The sequence below is a fragment of the Momordica charantia genome, assembly GCF_013281855.1.
Source record: "Momordica charantia cultivar OHB3-1 chromosome 8 unlocalized genomic scaffold, Mcharantia_2.0 BLBB01000008.1, whole genome shotgun sequence".
NCBI classification, from domain to species: domain Eukaryota; kingdom Viridiplantae; phylum Streptophyta; class Magnoliopsida; order Cucurbitales; family Cucurbitaceae; genus Momordica; species Momordica charantia.
The window spans coordinates 14463815-14475773 of record NW_028275166.1 but is presented as its reverse complement, the minus strand read 5'-3'; the positions used below and the strand labels follow the sequence as shown (position 1 = coordinate 14475773).

The 11959-nt window shown below is 37.4% G+C and overlaps 1 protein-coding gene and 1 long non-coding RNA gene across 2 annotated transcripts; one reads left to right on the top strand and one right to left on the bottom strand.

Moving 5' to 3' along the window:
* Positions 1 to 2582: 2582 nt before the first annotated feature.
* On the top strand, positions 2583 to 4829 carry LOC148209588 (uncharacterized). Its single transcript, XR_015793098.1, has 4 exons — positions 2583 to 2863; positions 2968 to 3150; positions 3243 to 3277; positions 4572 to 4829. It is a non-coding gene; the product is annotated as an uncharacterized LOC148209588 (long non-coding RNA).
* A 2012-nt stretch (positions 4830 to 6841) lies between these two features.
* GASA4 (GAST1 protein homolog 4) lies at positions 6842 to 8150 on the bottom strand. Its single transcript, XM_088127041.1, has 4 exons — positions 7991 to 8150; positions 7839 to 7877; positions 7358 to 7391; positions 6842 to 7265 (listed from the first exon to the last, which is right to left on the bottom strand). Exons 1-4 carry the CDS (start codon positions 8057 to 8059, stop codon positions 7084 to 7086), a joined length of 324 nt encoding a protein of 107 aa, XP_087983167.1. The 5' UTR covers positions 8060 to 8150; the 3' UTR covers positions 6842 to 7083.
* Between the last annotated feature and the right edge of the window lie 3809 nt (positions 8151 to 11959).

Sequence of the window (11959 nt, the reverse complement as noted above, 5' to 3'; positions counted from 1 at the left end):
CTTGTTAATGGTGGGTGGTTACTCTCTATGCTGATGGTTGAGGTGTAGGTGAAGGAGTGGGGGTTTCTGATCATTGCCCCTTTCTGTTGTCTGTTGGTGAGGCCTCTATGAGGCGTTCTCCCTCGTTTCGGTTTTTTTATCATTGGGCGACTTATGAACTATTTTTGCCAAATGTTCGAGCTTCATGGAGACAGTATCCTCTTGTTTGCCTGTTGTGGCGTTTGTCAATAATTAGAGGCAGCTTAAGTCGATTCTTCACAGGACGTTTGGGCATTCCCTTTGTGTTTTTCAGAGGAAAGTGTCGAATGCAAGAGTAAGGATGCATGTGACTCAGGCTGCTTTGCTGGGTGGCCCTAGCACTATTCGTTTACAGAAGGAGGAGCGGAGGATGGTGGGTGAGTTTTAGGGATGGGCTACGAGGGAGGAAGCGTCCCTTCGAGAGATCCTCTGTCTCCCTGTCTATTTATTATGATCATGGAGGTGCTATCTCGCTTGTTGAACAAGTCTTCTCAGATGTTTCATTTTCATCCGCAGTGTGTATTGGCTTTTATGTGGTGGGATTTTAATCTATATGGCATACTTTATATAACTTATATATTTAATTAAACATACATTCAAAAATTCATAATAATTAAATATCAAAATTTGACCGAATTTTGGCATCCTGGGAAAAAATTAAATTAATATAAACTAATTTATATTAATTTAATTTCAAAAAAAATTACAGGAAAAAAAACGTCTGCAGAGGCTCAAACTCAAGACATTCAGGGGCAGCACCAGGACAGCATTGAGACGCTTGTGATAGCGTCTCAACACTACGACGCCTGATGCACGTGCGCACACTAGGACAGCGTTGAGACACTCTGGCATCTCAACGCTACGACGCTCCAATGCCTTTTTCCATAACTATAAACCTCCTCAGCATCTCAACGCTCTGCTTCGGGTCTGCAATCTTGATACGCGACAACCCAAACGTATTGAGCTACTCGAGCCACAAGCCACTTGAATCCAATCGTAGAGTTGGTTCAACCCGAAAGGCTAAGGGCTAGAGAGATTACCTTTGCAGTCGTTACGTTGAGCAGATAGATTACACACTATGCTTAAGGTCAGAAACACTCCACGAGTTTGATGACCAATCAAACAAGCATGCTCCGAGGGGTTCAAACACGAAGGCCTAAGTTCAACCACAAAAAGCGATTCGAGATTTGAAGGGGGGTTTGCACACGGCAATAAGAGAAACACTCAACTCAATTTGATTCAATATTTGAAAGATAGGTGCCTCACAAAGGAGGGGGTACATGCCTATATATACGCCAAGACCCTTGGCCTTTTAAGGAAAATAACAAATTTAAAAAGAAAACTAAAATTGATAAATTCCTAAATGTCTAAAACTTGTCTAAAGATGAAATTTAAATTTGATAAATAAAATAAACAAATCAAATATAAGTCTTAAATCAAATCTCCCAAGAATAAACCAAAATCATAAGGAAATATATTTCTTATTTGGAAGGAGTGGGCGCCAAGGCTGGGCGCGCGCGGGTGGCTGAGCTGGCACGATGGGTGCGCGCGCATAGGCGTTGGGGTAGGGGGCGCGCTGGCGGATGGCTGGGCGCTGGGGTAGGAGCTGGAACGAGGGTGCGCGCATGGGCGCTAGGGCAGGGCCTGCTGGTTGGGGCAAGCACTGGCACGAGGGCACGTGCGTGGGCGCTAGGCAGGGGTGCGCTGGCGCTTGGTGGGTGGCATGGTGTGGGCGGCGTGGGCGCTGATCGGCAGGATGCTAGGTGGCACTCGGCGAGAAAAGGGTAACAAGGGCGCTGGTGAGCGTGATGCGTGCACGGGTCTGGGTGTTGGTGGCGGTAGGGCGCGGGGGCGCTTGAGCGTGCAGGGGCATTGGCGAGTAGGCGCGTAGGCGAAGGCAGCTGGCACAGGCATAGGTGGATGGCAACGAGCGCATGACATGTGTTCTGTGAGGTTAGCGGCACGTTGGCGTGCGCGGCAAGGGCACGCGAGTGCAGTAGCATGCGCTTAGCGGTGCTTGCGTGCGAGTGGCCTTTCGATAGGCTTATCCTTGAAATGGGGCCACTCGCTAGATCTCTCTTCTTCTTCACGCTTCCTCTTGACCCTAGTGGGTTCTTCATTAGCTTTTAAAATAGTCAAAATTTGTTGATGTATCCAATGAAGTTGTAACGCCCCGCGTTACTCAGATTAGCTTGCCCCGAGTTCCGGAAATTTTTATAACAAAATGGATTTTTATTTATTGACTTATTGATTTATTTCATTGTTATTTTTAATTGATTCATTAGTGATCTTATTTAATTTAAGTGTGACATCTCGACTAGTGTGTATTGTTACAGTTTTAGTGGTGAGTTAGTAGCGTGTAGTTATTTATCAAGTTACATTTAGTACGAATTTCCATTATGCGACACTTGTTTTGGATCTTTGGGCCAATTACGAAACTCTATTATTGGTTGTGTTAACAAGGAAGGGTTGGGTAAGTGGGCCTTAAACATAAGGAAAAGAACCCAAGCCCAAAGGAGTTAAGAGTTTGAAACAAGAAAAGGGAACCCTAGCCACTTGTTCTAGTTTCTCTTCTCCTTTTCCCCTTTTCCTCTCTTGTTGAAGCCGTCGGCCACCCCCCTCCACTCGGCTCTCCCTCTCCGACGCAGCAGCACCGACGGCGGCCATCTTCGGCGGACACAGCGGCAGCAACGGCGGCGGCAGCAGGCGCAGCGTCGAACAGCAGCGGCGCGTGACGGGCGGGCAGCTGCAGGCGGCGTCGATACACACGGGGCTGTGTTCGCGGCGTCCTTTCCCCGATTCAACAAGCCTAACGACCTCGAAGAACTTGGATCCATGAAACCCGGTAACTTTTCTTTGACTCACCTTTGTTCGAAGTTAGATTTGGAGTACCCACACCCAAACGAAATCGATTTAGAATACCCACACCTAAGCGGGGTTGTTTTGTAGCAAGGGACATTGAAACGAAGCCGTTGGAGAAAGTATTGGACGTTTTCGCTTCTTCAAAAACGTGGACAGCAGCGTATTGGTGGTGTTCGGCGATTATCTACATCCGTTTGAAACCCGATTTACGCTCCCACGTCTTGGCAAGCTAGATCTAATTTACCCACACCTTTACGAAGTCGTTTTGCGGTAACGAGCCCCTTTGAACCCTCTTAAAGATGTTTTTTTTAAGGCTGAATGGTACATTAAATTGCTGTATTTTTTTTCTGTTTTATGCTTAGGTGTGAGGCCGACGCAAACTTTAACACGTGGTTGTGTAAGTAGCACCAGGGGGCGAGTGCGTGTGTTTTTAGCGTTAACGAAATGTTCTTGATGTTGTTTTTTTTTTGTTTTTGTTTGTTTTTTTCTTGTTAAAATAATTTAAATGAGCATGTAAGGATTGTTGGTTTGTTTTGTGAATTCTAGCGATCTTGTTGCCATTTTTCTATTATTGAACACTCTCGAGGAAACATGCTTCCTGTTTTTGTTGTTGTAGGTGACTAGTAGATTCTGAACTGCTGTAGTTAGAAGTAATTGGCTCATGACGTTTTGCAAATGGGTTGTAGATGAAATGCTAGCTTGGTTATACCGATAATTTAATTCATATTGTCTGGTTGTGAGCTGTTGGATGAATTTTGTTTATTACGTGGAAAAGCATGTTTGTAAACGGTGCAGTGATTTTAGAATGTGAGAGGTTTACTTGTAGGTGGTCATGGAAGGGTTAGTGAAGTGGTGAAGGGTGCAGGGTAAAGGGACGGGATGATAGTCCGTTAACCATGGGTGCTCTGACCTGAAAGATACATATAAATCGCTTGGAGGTTCGAAGCCTTGAGTAGTGGCCTTGGGGATAAATGACAAGGCCAGGCGTTAAATTTTTTGTAAACATGTATTGGGGTCTTGGGGATAAATGTCAAGGACCAATACGCTGGGAAGTCATCGGTACCTTGGGGATAAACGGCAAGGACCGGTGCTCAGTTCAGGCCTTGGGGATAAACGGCAAGGCCGAACGTCAAGTTTATGGAGAGGAGTATTGATGCCTTGGGGATAAATGTCAAGGGTCAATACGACTCGAGGAGTTAGGCTTGAGGGATTAAAGAAGAATGGAGCTTGCGAAGTAGTGGTGTTTGGCCTTGGGAATAAATGGCAAGGTCGGACATCAAGTACTGGAGAAGGAGGAGGTACGGTGACTTGGGAATAAATGTCAAGAGCCGTCATGCCTCGAGAAGTTAAGCGGGGAGTGATAAAGGGGGGTGTTGAGGAAGTTTTAGTACTATGAAACAAGGGCTAGCGATTCATGGGTTGAGGTTTTGGTAGTTTCGACGCTTAGTTGTTGTATGTAGATGTCAAGTTATTTGTTCGCAATCTCTCTCTGCTTATTTGGTTGCCTTGCTCTTGTTTTGTTTTAAATGTCAAGATAATTGTTTGCTATCTCTCACTGCTTATTTGATTGCCTCGTTATTGTTAGTTCTTATGTTGTGGCTGTGAGCATAATTTATTTTGTGCTAGTTAGGAAGTGCTACTTACGGAGTACCTTATGTACTCACCCCCCTTTGTACCTTTATATGTTTCAGGTGTGAACGAGGTCGATCGCGGTGATGACGTGGAGAGGGCTTGACCGAGGAAGGATCACTAGTTTAGTTAGTGAGGATATGAGGGAAGGGTAGTTGGGTACAAGTAGCCTTGAGACTTATGTTATTGCTAGGTGTGAACCGCGGAGGAAAATTTTGTATTCTTTAGAACTACTTTAATTGCTATGGATGTTGTTGGTAAACGCGTCGTTGTTGTCATTGGAGTTTAGGTGCACGGTTGTTTTTTACTATCTAATAATTTTTGCCACTGAGGCGAATTTGAAATCTTGTTGTTTTCTTTTAAATTGCCCACGGAGGGCGGAGTTCTGATAGTTTATGACATTTTTATTTCTGATAGAACGTATGGAAGTCGAAGCTTTATTTCATCTAAAATATTTTCCAGGAGGTTGCTTATCTCGTGTTTAGAGTTAAGGCTAGCCAGAAGAATTAATTAGTGTTGCCTATGATGTTTATATGAAGTCTTGGGGCGTTACAGAAGTCTCCTTCGTTTGAAGGGTCTTTCCTTAAGCTCTTCTCCCTTATTGGTGCAGGTGTCATCTTGGAGTATTGGGTCAAATATGATCACATCAAATCTTCTTCGATTTTCTGCAGAAAAATCACTCAAATCCAGTCCCACAAACAACACCCGATCGACACGGACTTACAGACTCGATTGTAATATTAAATGCCCAAAACAACGGGCCCTTACATGATCAAATCAAGTAAAATTGTAACTACGATGTCAAAATTCGAAAACATCAAATTGCAAAAAACCCATACATTCAAAATGCAGAGAACCCAGCAAAACGATTATGTGTTAATTTCGAAACAGAGAATCCAAAATTAAAACCACGCTCTGATACCAATTGATGGGATTGAATCCCAGTAGAAACGATTTATCGCTTGGTTCGATTTTCCTTTTGAAATGTAAAACACATAAAAGAGGAAAAAATAGAGGAATAAACCTTTTTAGACCGTTCTTCACGAAAACCAAATCAACATCTCCACAGGGTTTTCCTTACTATCCTCTGGGCGGAACCGGTGCAGTGGAAACTAAATTTTTGAAATAAGGGAGTAAAACCGTTTCACAGAGAGTGATTTTGAGAAAGATTTCTTTTTGTCTTTCACAAAATGAAGCAACCAACTTACATAATTGGTTTCTGTCAGTTTTAACGATGTGTGACGTGGGAAGTTAGCCTACGTCGTCACATCCCACTCCCCTGCAATTTTGCATCGGAGTTTTAATTAATAGAAGAATTAATAATAAATAAATTCTTTATTTATTTATTTATTAATCTAATTAGTAATTAATTAATTTAATTAACTTTAAATATTAATTAAATAAACAAATAACAATTAATTATTTAACCTTTAGTTAAATATCCCATATTTAATTAAAGGCTATATTTTTTGAAAAGTAATTAAAGGCTATATTTGAATTTTCTAATTTGGGGTTTTTTTTTAATTTTCTAGTTTTGACAAAATTATTTAACGTTTAGTTAAATATCACATATTTAATTAAAGGCTATATTTTTTGAAAAGTAATTAAAGGCTATATTTGAATTTTCTAATTTGGGGTTTTTTTTTAATTTTCTAGTTTTGACAAAATTATTTCATGGTTTATTTTACACAATCCAATTAAATTTTGTACCAAACTTGATTTGATTGATATAAGTGAGTTTTTGTAGATTTTTACATTGTCTTTCACTAAAATTAGTAGGTGAATCGAATGTAAAAGTTACCATACTTAGATTGAATCGGATGAATTGAAAGTTTGAGGTAAAAATGGATGTATCTGCCCAAATCATTTTTTCCCCCATCTTTAAGATTGAAATCATCCACTGGTATCAATTCCTCCATGTAGAGTAACATGAATATGCTTGCCTGTCACATCCATTCCCATGTGAGGAGAATGGATAGGCTTGAGGACAAAGTATTGACTAAATTATGATGGTGTCACATGGAAAACAGTGAGATGAGCATGAGATTATGAATCTTCCCTTTGCAAAATAGTAATAAATAAATAAATAAAATTCTCCCAAAATTAAGGATCCCACATCGACCATGTTGTTAGACAAAACTCAATATTAAGATGTATTTGAATTTGAATAAACTCAAACGAACATCCAATTTAAGGTCCCATATCGAAAAGATCAAACATGGATAACTCAATCCAGAGATGGTAGGAGCATCCACTTTAAAGATCCCACAATCATGCGAAGTTTATAAATACATGGGCTACCATCCTATCAATATTAAGACATCAAGAACCATAGAGAAACAAGATGTTTCATTGCTCATATATATTAAAAATAAGCCAATGCCACTATTAGTAATGAGTGACAAATTTTTCCATATATTTTTTTTTTCCTCTGTTTCCATCTCCAACACAGAAGACAACAAAATCAGAACAGAACAAAGCCCCATTTTCAGATCAGAAGGGCCTAAAGAGAGATGGAGTTAGCAGGCAAATGAAATGGGAAAAGTAACAGAGAGAAATGGGAATGAAATTGGTTTAAGGGCATTTGGGCCCTCCTTCCTTGGTCTTCCAGTTGTTGTAGCAAGGGCAGACGCCTTTGTTTCCATAGTAACCAGGCGGCACGCACAAGCACTTTCTGCAGCACTTTTGGCAGAAGAACATGCATGGCTTGTGGTACTGCGTCTTCCCGCACCGAGTCGCGCACCGATTTGGGCATTCTGTGCATTTTTCACCCACTTCAGAGTTGCAACCCAAAAAAAAAAAAAGGAAACGAAAAACTGTTGGGGTTTGGAATTTGGAAGCTACTTACGGTAGATCTTGACGCTCCCTGGTCCGTATGGATTCTGAAAAGCCAAGAAAAATGCACATCAGATCAGAATATGAGTACAAACACAAGGTGTTCGTCAAAATGCCCTGGCAAATGAGTGAGATTCTAGAGTTCAAAAGCCCCATTTACGGCAAATGAGTCCCATTGTTTAATGGCAAGAACAATGCAATGGAGGAATGAGTACAACTACAAGGTGTTCGACGAAATGCCGTAATTGCAAATTAGGGATTTCAGAGTTCAAAAGGCTGATTTCTGCTCGCAGCAGAGTAGAAGGAGAAGTTTTTACGGCAAACGAGTGAATAAAGAGTTCCAAACCCATTATTCAAAGCAAACGAAAACGCACATCAAAAAATGAGTACAAGACGTTCGACAAAATGCCTCAACGGCAAAAGAATCCAAGAGTCGCGAGTTCAAAAACCAGATTTCCGGTGGCACGAGTATATAAGTAGAGAGAGAGTTTTACCCTGTTATTGCGACCACGACTTCCATTGCCCGCCATGACCTGCAGAAATGGATCGAGCCACAAAGACACAAAGACAAAAAAAGTAAGTTCTCTTACGGCAACAACAACAAAGGAACCGAAGAGAGTAGAAGGTAGGGAGCAGAGGATCTGACAGTGGTTTGAAGCATGGAAATGGCAATGAGAACCAAGAGGAAGACAGCTGCGAACTTAGCCATGGCCATTGCAGGCTGAACAAGAAGAAGAAGAAGAAGAAAGGGAAGGAGATTTGAGACTGGCTCCTCAGCCGTGCTGTTGGGTATAAATAGAAAAAAGAAATAAATAAATAAATAAAACCCCAAGGGAAAGCTGGAAGAAGAAGAAGGTGAGAAATAATTGGGTGTTGTCGCGCATATGCTTCCGGTTTCTATGATTTCGGTACTGGACGGACATATGGCACATGCCAACACCCATTAATTGCGCTTTTGCCAATATCACAAAACAAAGATCACTGGTTTTTTAAAAGAAAGCAAGAAAGAGAAAAAAAAAAAAAAAAAAACCGGTGATCCAAGCGAAGTTTTAAAAGCCGTTAAGTTTCTTGTTTATATTAATTGCATCAGATTCAATAATGATAAAGTAAAATTTTTATTTATGTTTTTTAATAAATTTTGAATGGAAGTGAGAAGTAAGTGTTTTCTGAATGGTCCGTACAAATTTAAGAATGTTTTTAAAAGATGAGAAAAAATAAATATAAATAGTACTAAAATGCCTAGAATTTTTGAAAAATTGGAAATGGGAAACAAAAAATAAAGTTACTAAAAGTCCTAGTGTAATTATTTTAATTAAACTTAGTCACTAATGTAGGTATATATATTAATAAAATTTAATTCCAACCATTTTTTATTTTAAAAAAAAAAGACTTTAATTGCAACAATAGAGTTAATTGCTCAAACTAAAATTTTGGTAGTACAATAAACAACTTTCAAACTTTATTTGTTGTAAAAAAAAAATCTCTTAAACTTTATTTTTACATTAAATGAAAATATGGTAAGAAATTATGGAATTTTATGAATCGTTAAAGTAGATAAAGTAGCTACTTTTTATAAAACTTTCCTTTTAAAAACGACCTTATCAATAAGATTTTAATTTAATTACATTTTTAAATTCGTCCACCCATGACTATTAAAATAGTGTAAATGTGTATATTTTCTAAAAACATCATTTTAGCTTATAAAATTTGACTCGAGTTTCACCCAATCCCGTTGTCAATTTTTTAATCCCGTTGTCAATTTTTTAATGTTAGTGAAAACAATATTAAATCCTCATAGATAAGGAGTCAAGTATTTTCTTCCTACTAATGATTTCATTTTTAATACATGTTTTTGTGTGTTTAATTAAATTACAAAAAAAAAATACCCATCTACCTTTCATTAATATATGTTTCGAAAATACTTTCAAGCAAACATCCTAGACTGAAAAAATAAATAAATAAAAATTATGTGGAAACTTATCGGTATGATAAGTTAACACTATAAAAAATATAACCGTAAAAAAATTATGAATAAAAATAATAATGAACCAACAATAGATCTTTTTCATAAAGGTTTAAAAATATCATTTGAGCAAATATCTATTAATATTTTGAACTTAAAATTGATAGAACAAAAATTCACAATGAGTGTGAATTAATGTGTGGAAACATACTTGGAACAATTAGATGTCACTACAACACATGTAACCTTAAAAAAATGCATAGGGAGAAACAATGAAGAACTCACGGTCAACCACATTAAAATGTCAAATATTTTGTAGTATCAGTTAATCGTTCAGTTCCACGTTAAATGTTACGTTGTTCAAAATATTAATGATTATTTGCGTAAATGGTATTTTTGAAAAGTTGATGAAAGATCAAGGATAGTATTGAAATTTTTGAAAAGATTGAAGCATTTTTTAAATAAAGAGCGATGTTCAAAACTTAATATAGATATATATATATATATATAAAAGAAATCCTTAAACATCTATTAATTATTCTTTTCTAGAATTTTAAAGAATACAACTAGTAATTTTTACTTAAATATCTTTTTTTTCTTTTTACTTTTTACTTTTTACCCTCTCTTTACATATGAAATTCTGTTGATACCTCTATGAACGTCCAAATTTTATTTAATTTTAAATCTCAAAATCAAGGTGGTAACTAATTACTTTTTATTTTTTCGCCTAGGGGGAATGCCAACATTAAATTAACATGAATGACATTGACTAGCAATTAATTGCAAAATTAAAATAAAGTAAGATAGAAATCAAGTCAAATCATTTGATGACTTATAAGACAAGAAGCTATTTAAAAAGTATGAATGAGTGATAAAAACACCAAAGTCACTCAAATTAAAAGAAAAACAACAAATTAAGTAGAACAATAAGCAAATGAAGGTAGGGTTTGCACATGTAAATTAACTTCTTGTGTAAGAATTTTATTTATGGGAAAAATTGTATCATAACCCCACATGGAATACTACAAAAAAATGTCTTCTTTTTTTCTTTTCAGAAGTACAAAAATGTCTTGTTAGCCCAATATTTATCTTGTTAGCCCAATATGTCATCTCGATTTGCGTTGATTATAAAGAGAGTAAACCAGGTCATTGATCGAGAGCTTTTAAAGTAATCATCCATGTTGGAGGTGATTTCTCATCAACCACGTGTTGTTATTCCAAGCTTAGCAATAGTGAATCAATATAATGAATTACTCCAGAGAAAGGCAATAGCTTATATATCCCTAAAGGTTGAGTCGAACTACCCATGATAGGTCACATGTCTTGTTATATGGAGCCGACCTTTACACTATACCTCGATAGACGGTAAATCTTTTTTAGGATGAGATGATCCACAAGTAGAAATCCTCTAACAGAATCTTAGACAATACGTCGTGATTCTAGGAGCTGTCGAAGACGTGTCGGACGTCATATTCGAAGCTCACCTTTATAAATATGGATATCCACCTTATATTCAGGTATGTGAAAGTATGTTATCTCGAGCATACATCAAACTGACACTGACTTAAATGTCAAAACTTTTACTCTGTTTTACAAGTCCCTTGCTCACTTGTCAAATTGTAAGCCAGTAAGTTCGTCAGTCCGAAATTTATGGTCTTGGTCATTTTTCATATCCAACCATTTGAATATTATATATGGGTTGAGTATAGTTCAATAGCGGTACACAAAGTTATTTGAGAAATATGATTAGTTTTTTATTTTATTAAGTTATTTATTTTGTCATTTTGAGAATTTGGTTCTTATATCATTACAATATTGGAAATCAAGTTGCTAATTATAAATGTAAAAAATGGTAAAAATTACCAAAGGGTGGGGGTGTGGATCATTTTTGCAATTTGATAAAATGAAAAGAAAATAACAAAAGAAAAGGGGAAAAAAAAGGACGGACGGTGCATTGAAGAATGCAAAGGCGAGGTTAGTTAGGTAGTTGGACCTGTGGGTCCCACTAAAAGTACAGGACAGTCAAACTCTCCGTAATTTTCGCTTTTAATCGTTTCTTTCTCTTTTCTTCTTTTCCTTCTCGAGGCGCACGTTGTATTTCTCGAGGGAGGGAAATGCCAAATGTTTTTTTCTTTTTCTTTCTTATATGAAAGTTATAGGGTAAAAATTAAAATCCACTTTTTAATTATTGGGTTGGAGATTTGTATCTATTTTCCTAAAACTGAATTTTGTAAAATAATTTTAAAGGTTTTTATTACAAACATCTGGGATTGAGGATGGAACTCACAACTCCTTCCTCTTAGTTAAAAGTATATGTCAATTGTGGTTGAACTATGCTTGTTATAACAAAATGATCCTTTTGTTAAAACTAACTAATCGGAAAATGACGTGGCATTGATGATGTAACAATTGTAGATGATATGTCCATTTCTATTAATTTTATGTCATTTTATATTAAGAAATTTTTTCGATTCTCTTTATTCTTTTTTTCCTTCTCTTCCTTCCCCTTCCTTCTATCCTCCTATAGTATTGTCGCTACGTCAACTATTATGGGTGAAATTAGGTGGTGAGCGCACGGTGCCACTTGCCAGAGAGAAAGGAGAGCATAAGAGAAAAATAAACAAAAAAATGTCACACCAGATAAAATAATAA

Excerpts from the sequence above, each read along its gene's own strand:
- GASA4 (XM_088127041.1), bottom strand. The coding sequence starts at position 8,059 with ATGGCCATGGCTAAGTTCGCAGCTGTCTTCCTCTTGGTTCTCATTGCC. Across the intron at positions 7,878-7,990 it reads TTTCCATGCTTCAAACCACT|GTCATGGCGGGCAATGGAAG; the intron begins GTCAGATCCTCT and ends CCATTTCTGCAG. Across the intron at positions 7,392-7,838 it reads GTCGTGGTCGCAATAACAGG|AATCCATACGGACCAGGGAG; the intron begins GTAAAACTCTCT and ends TTGGCTTTTCAG.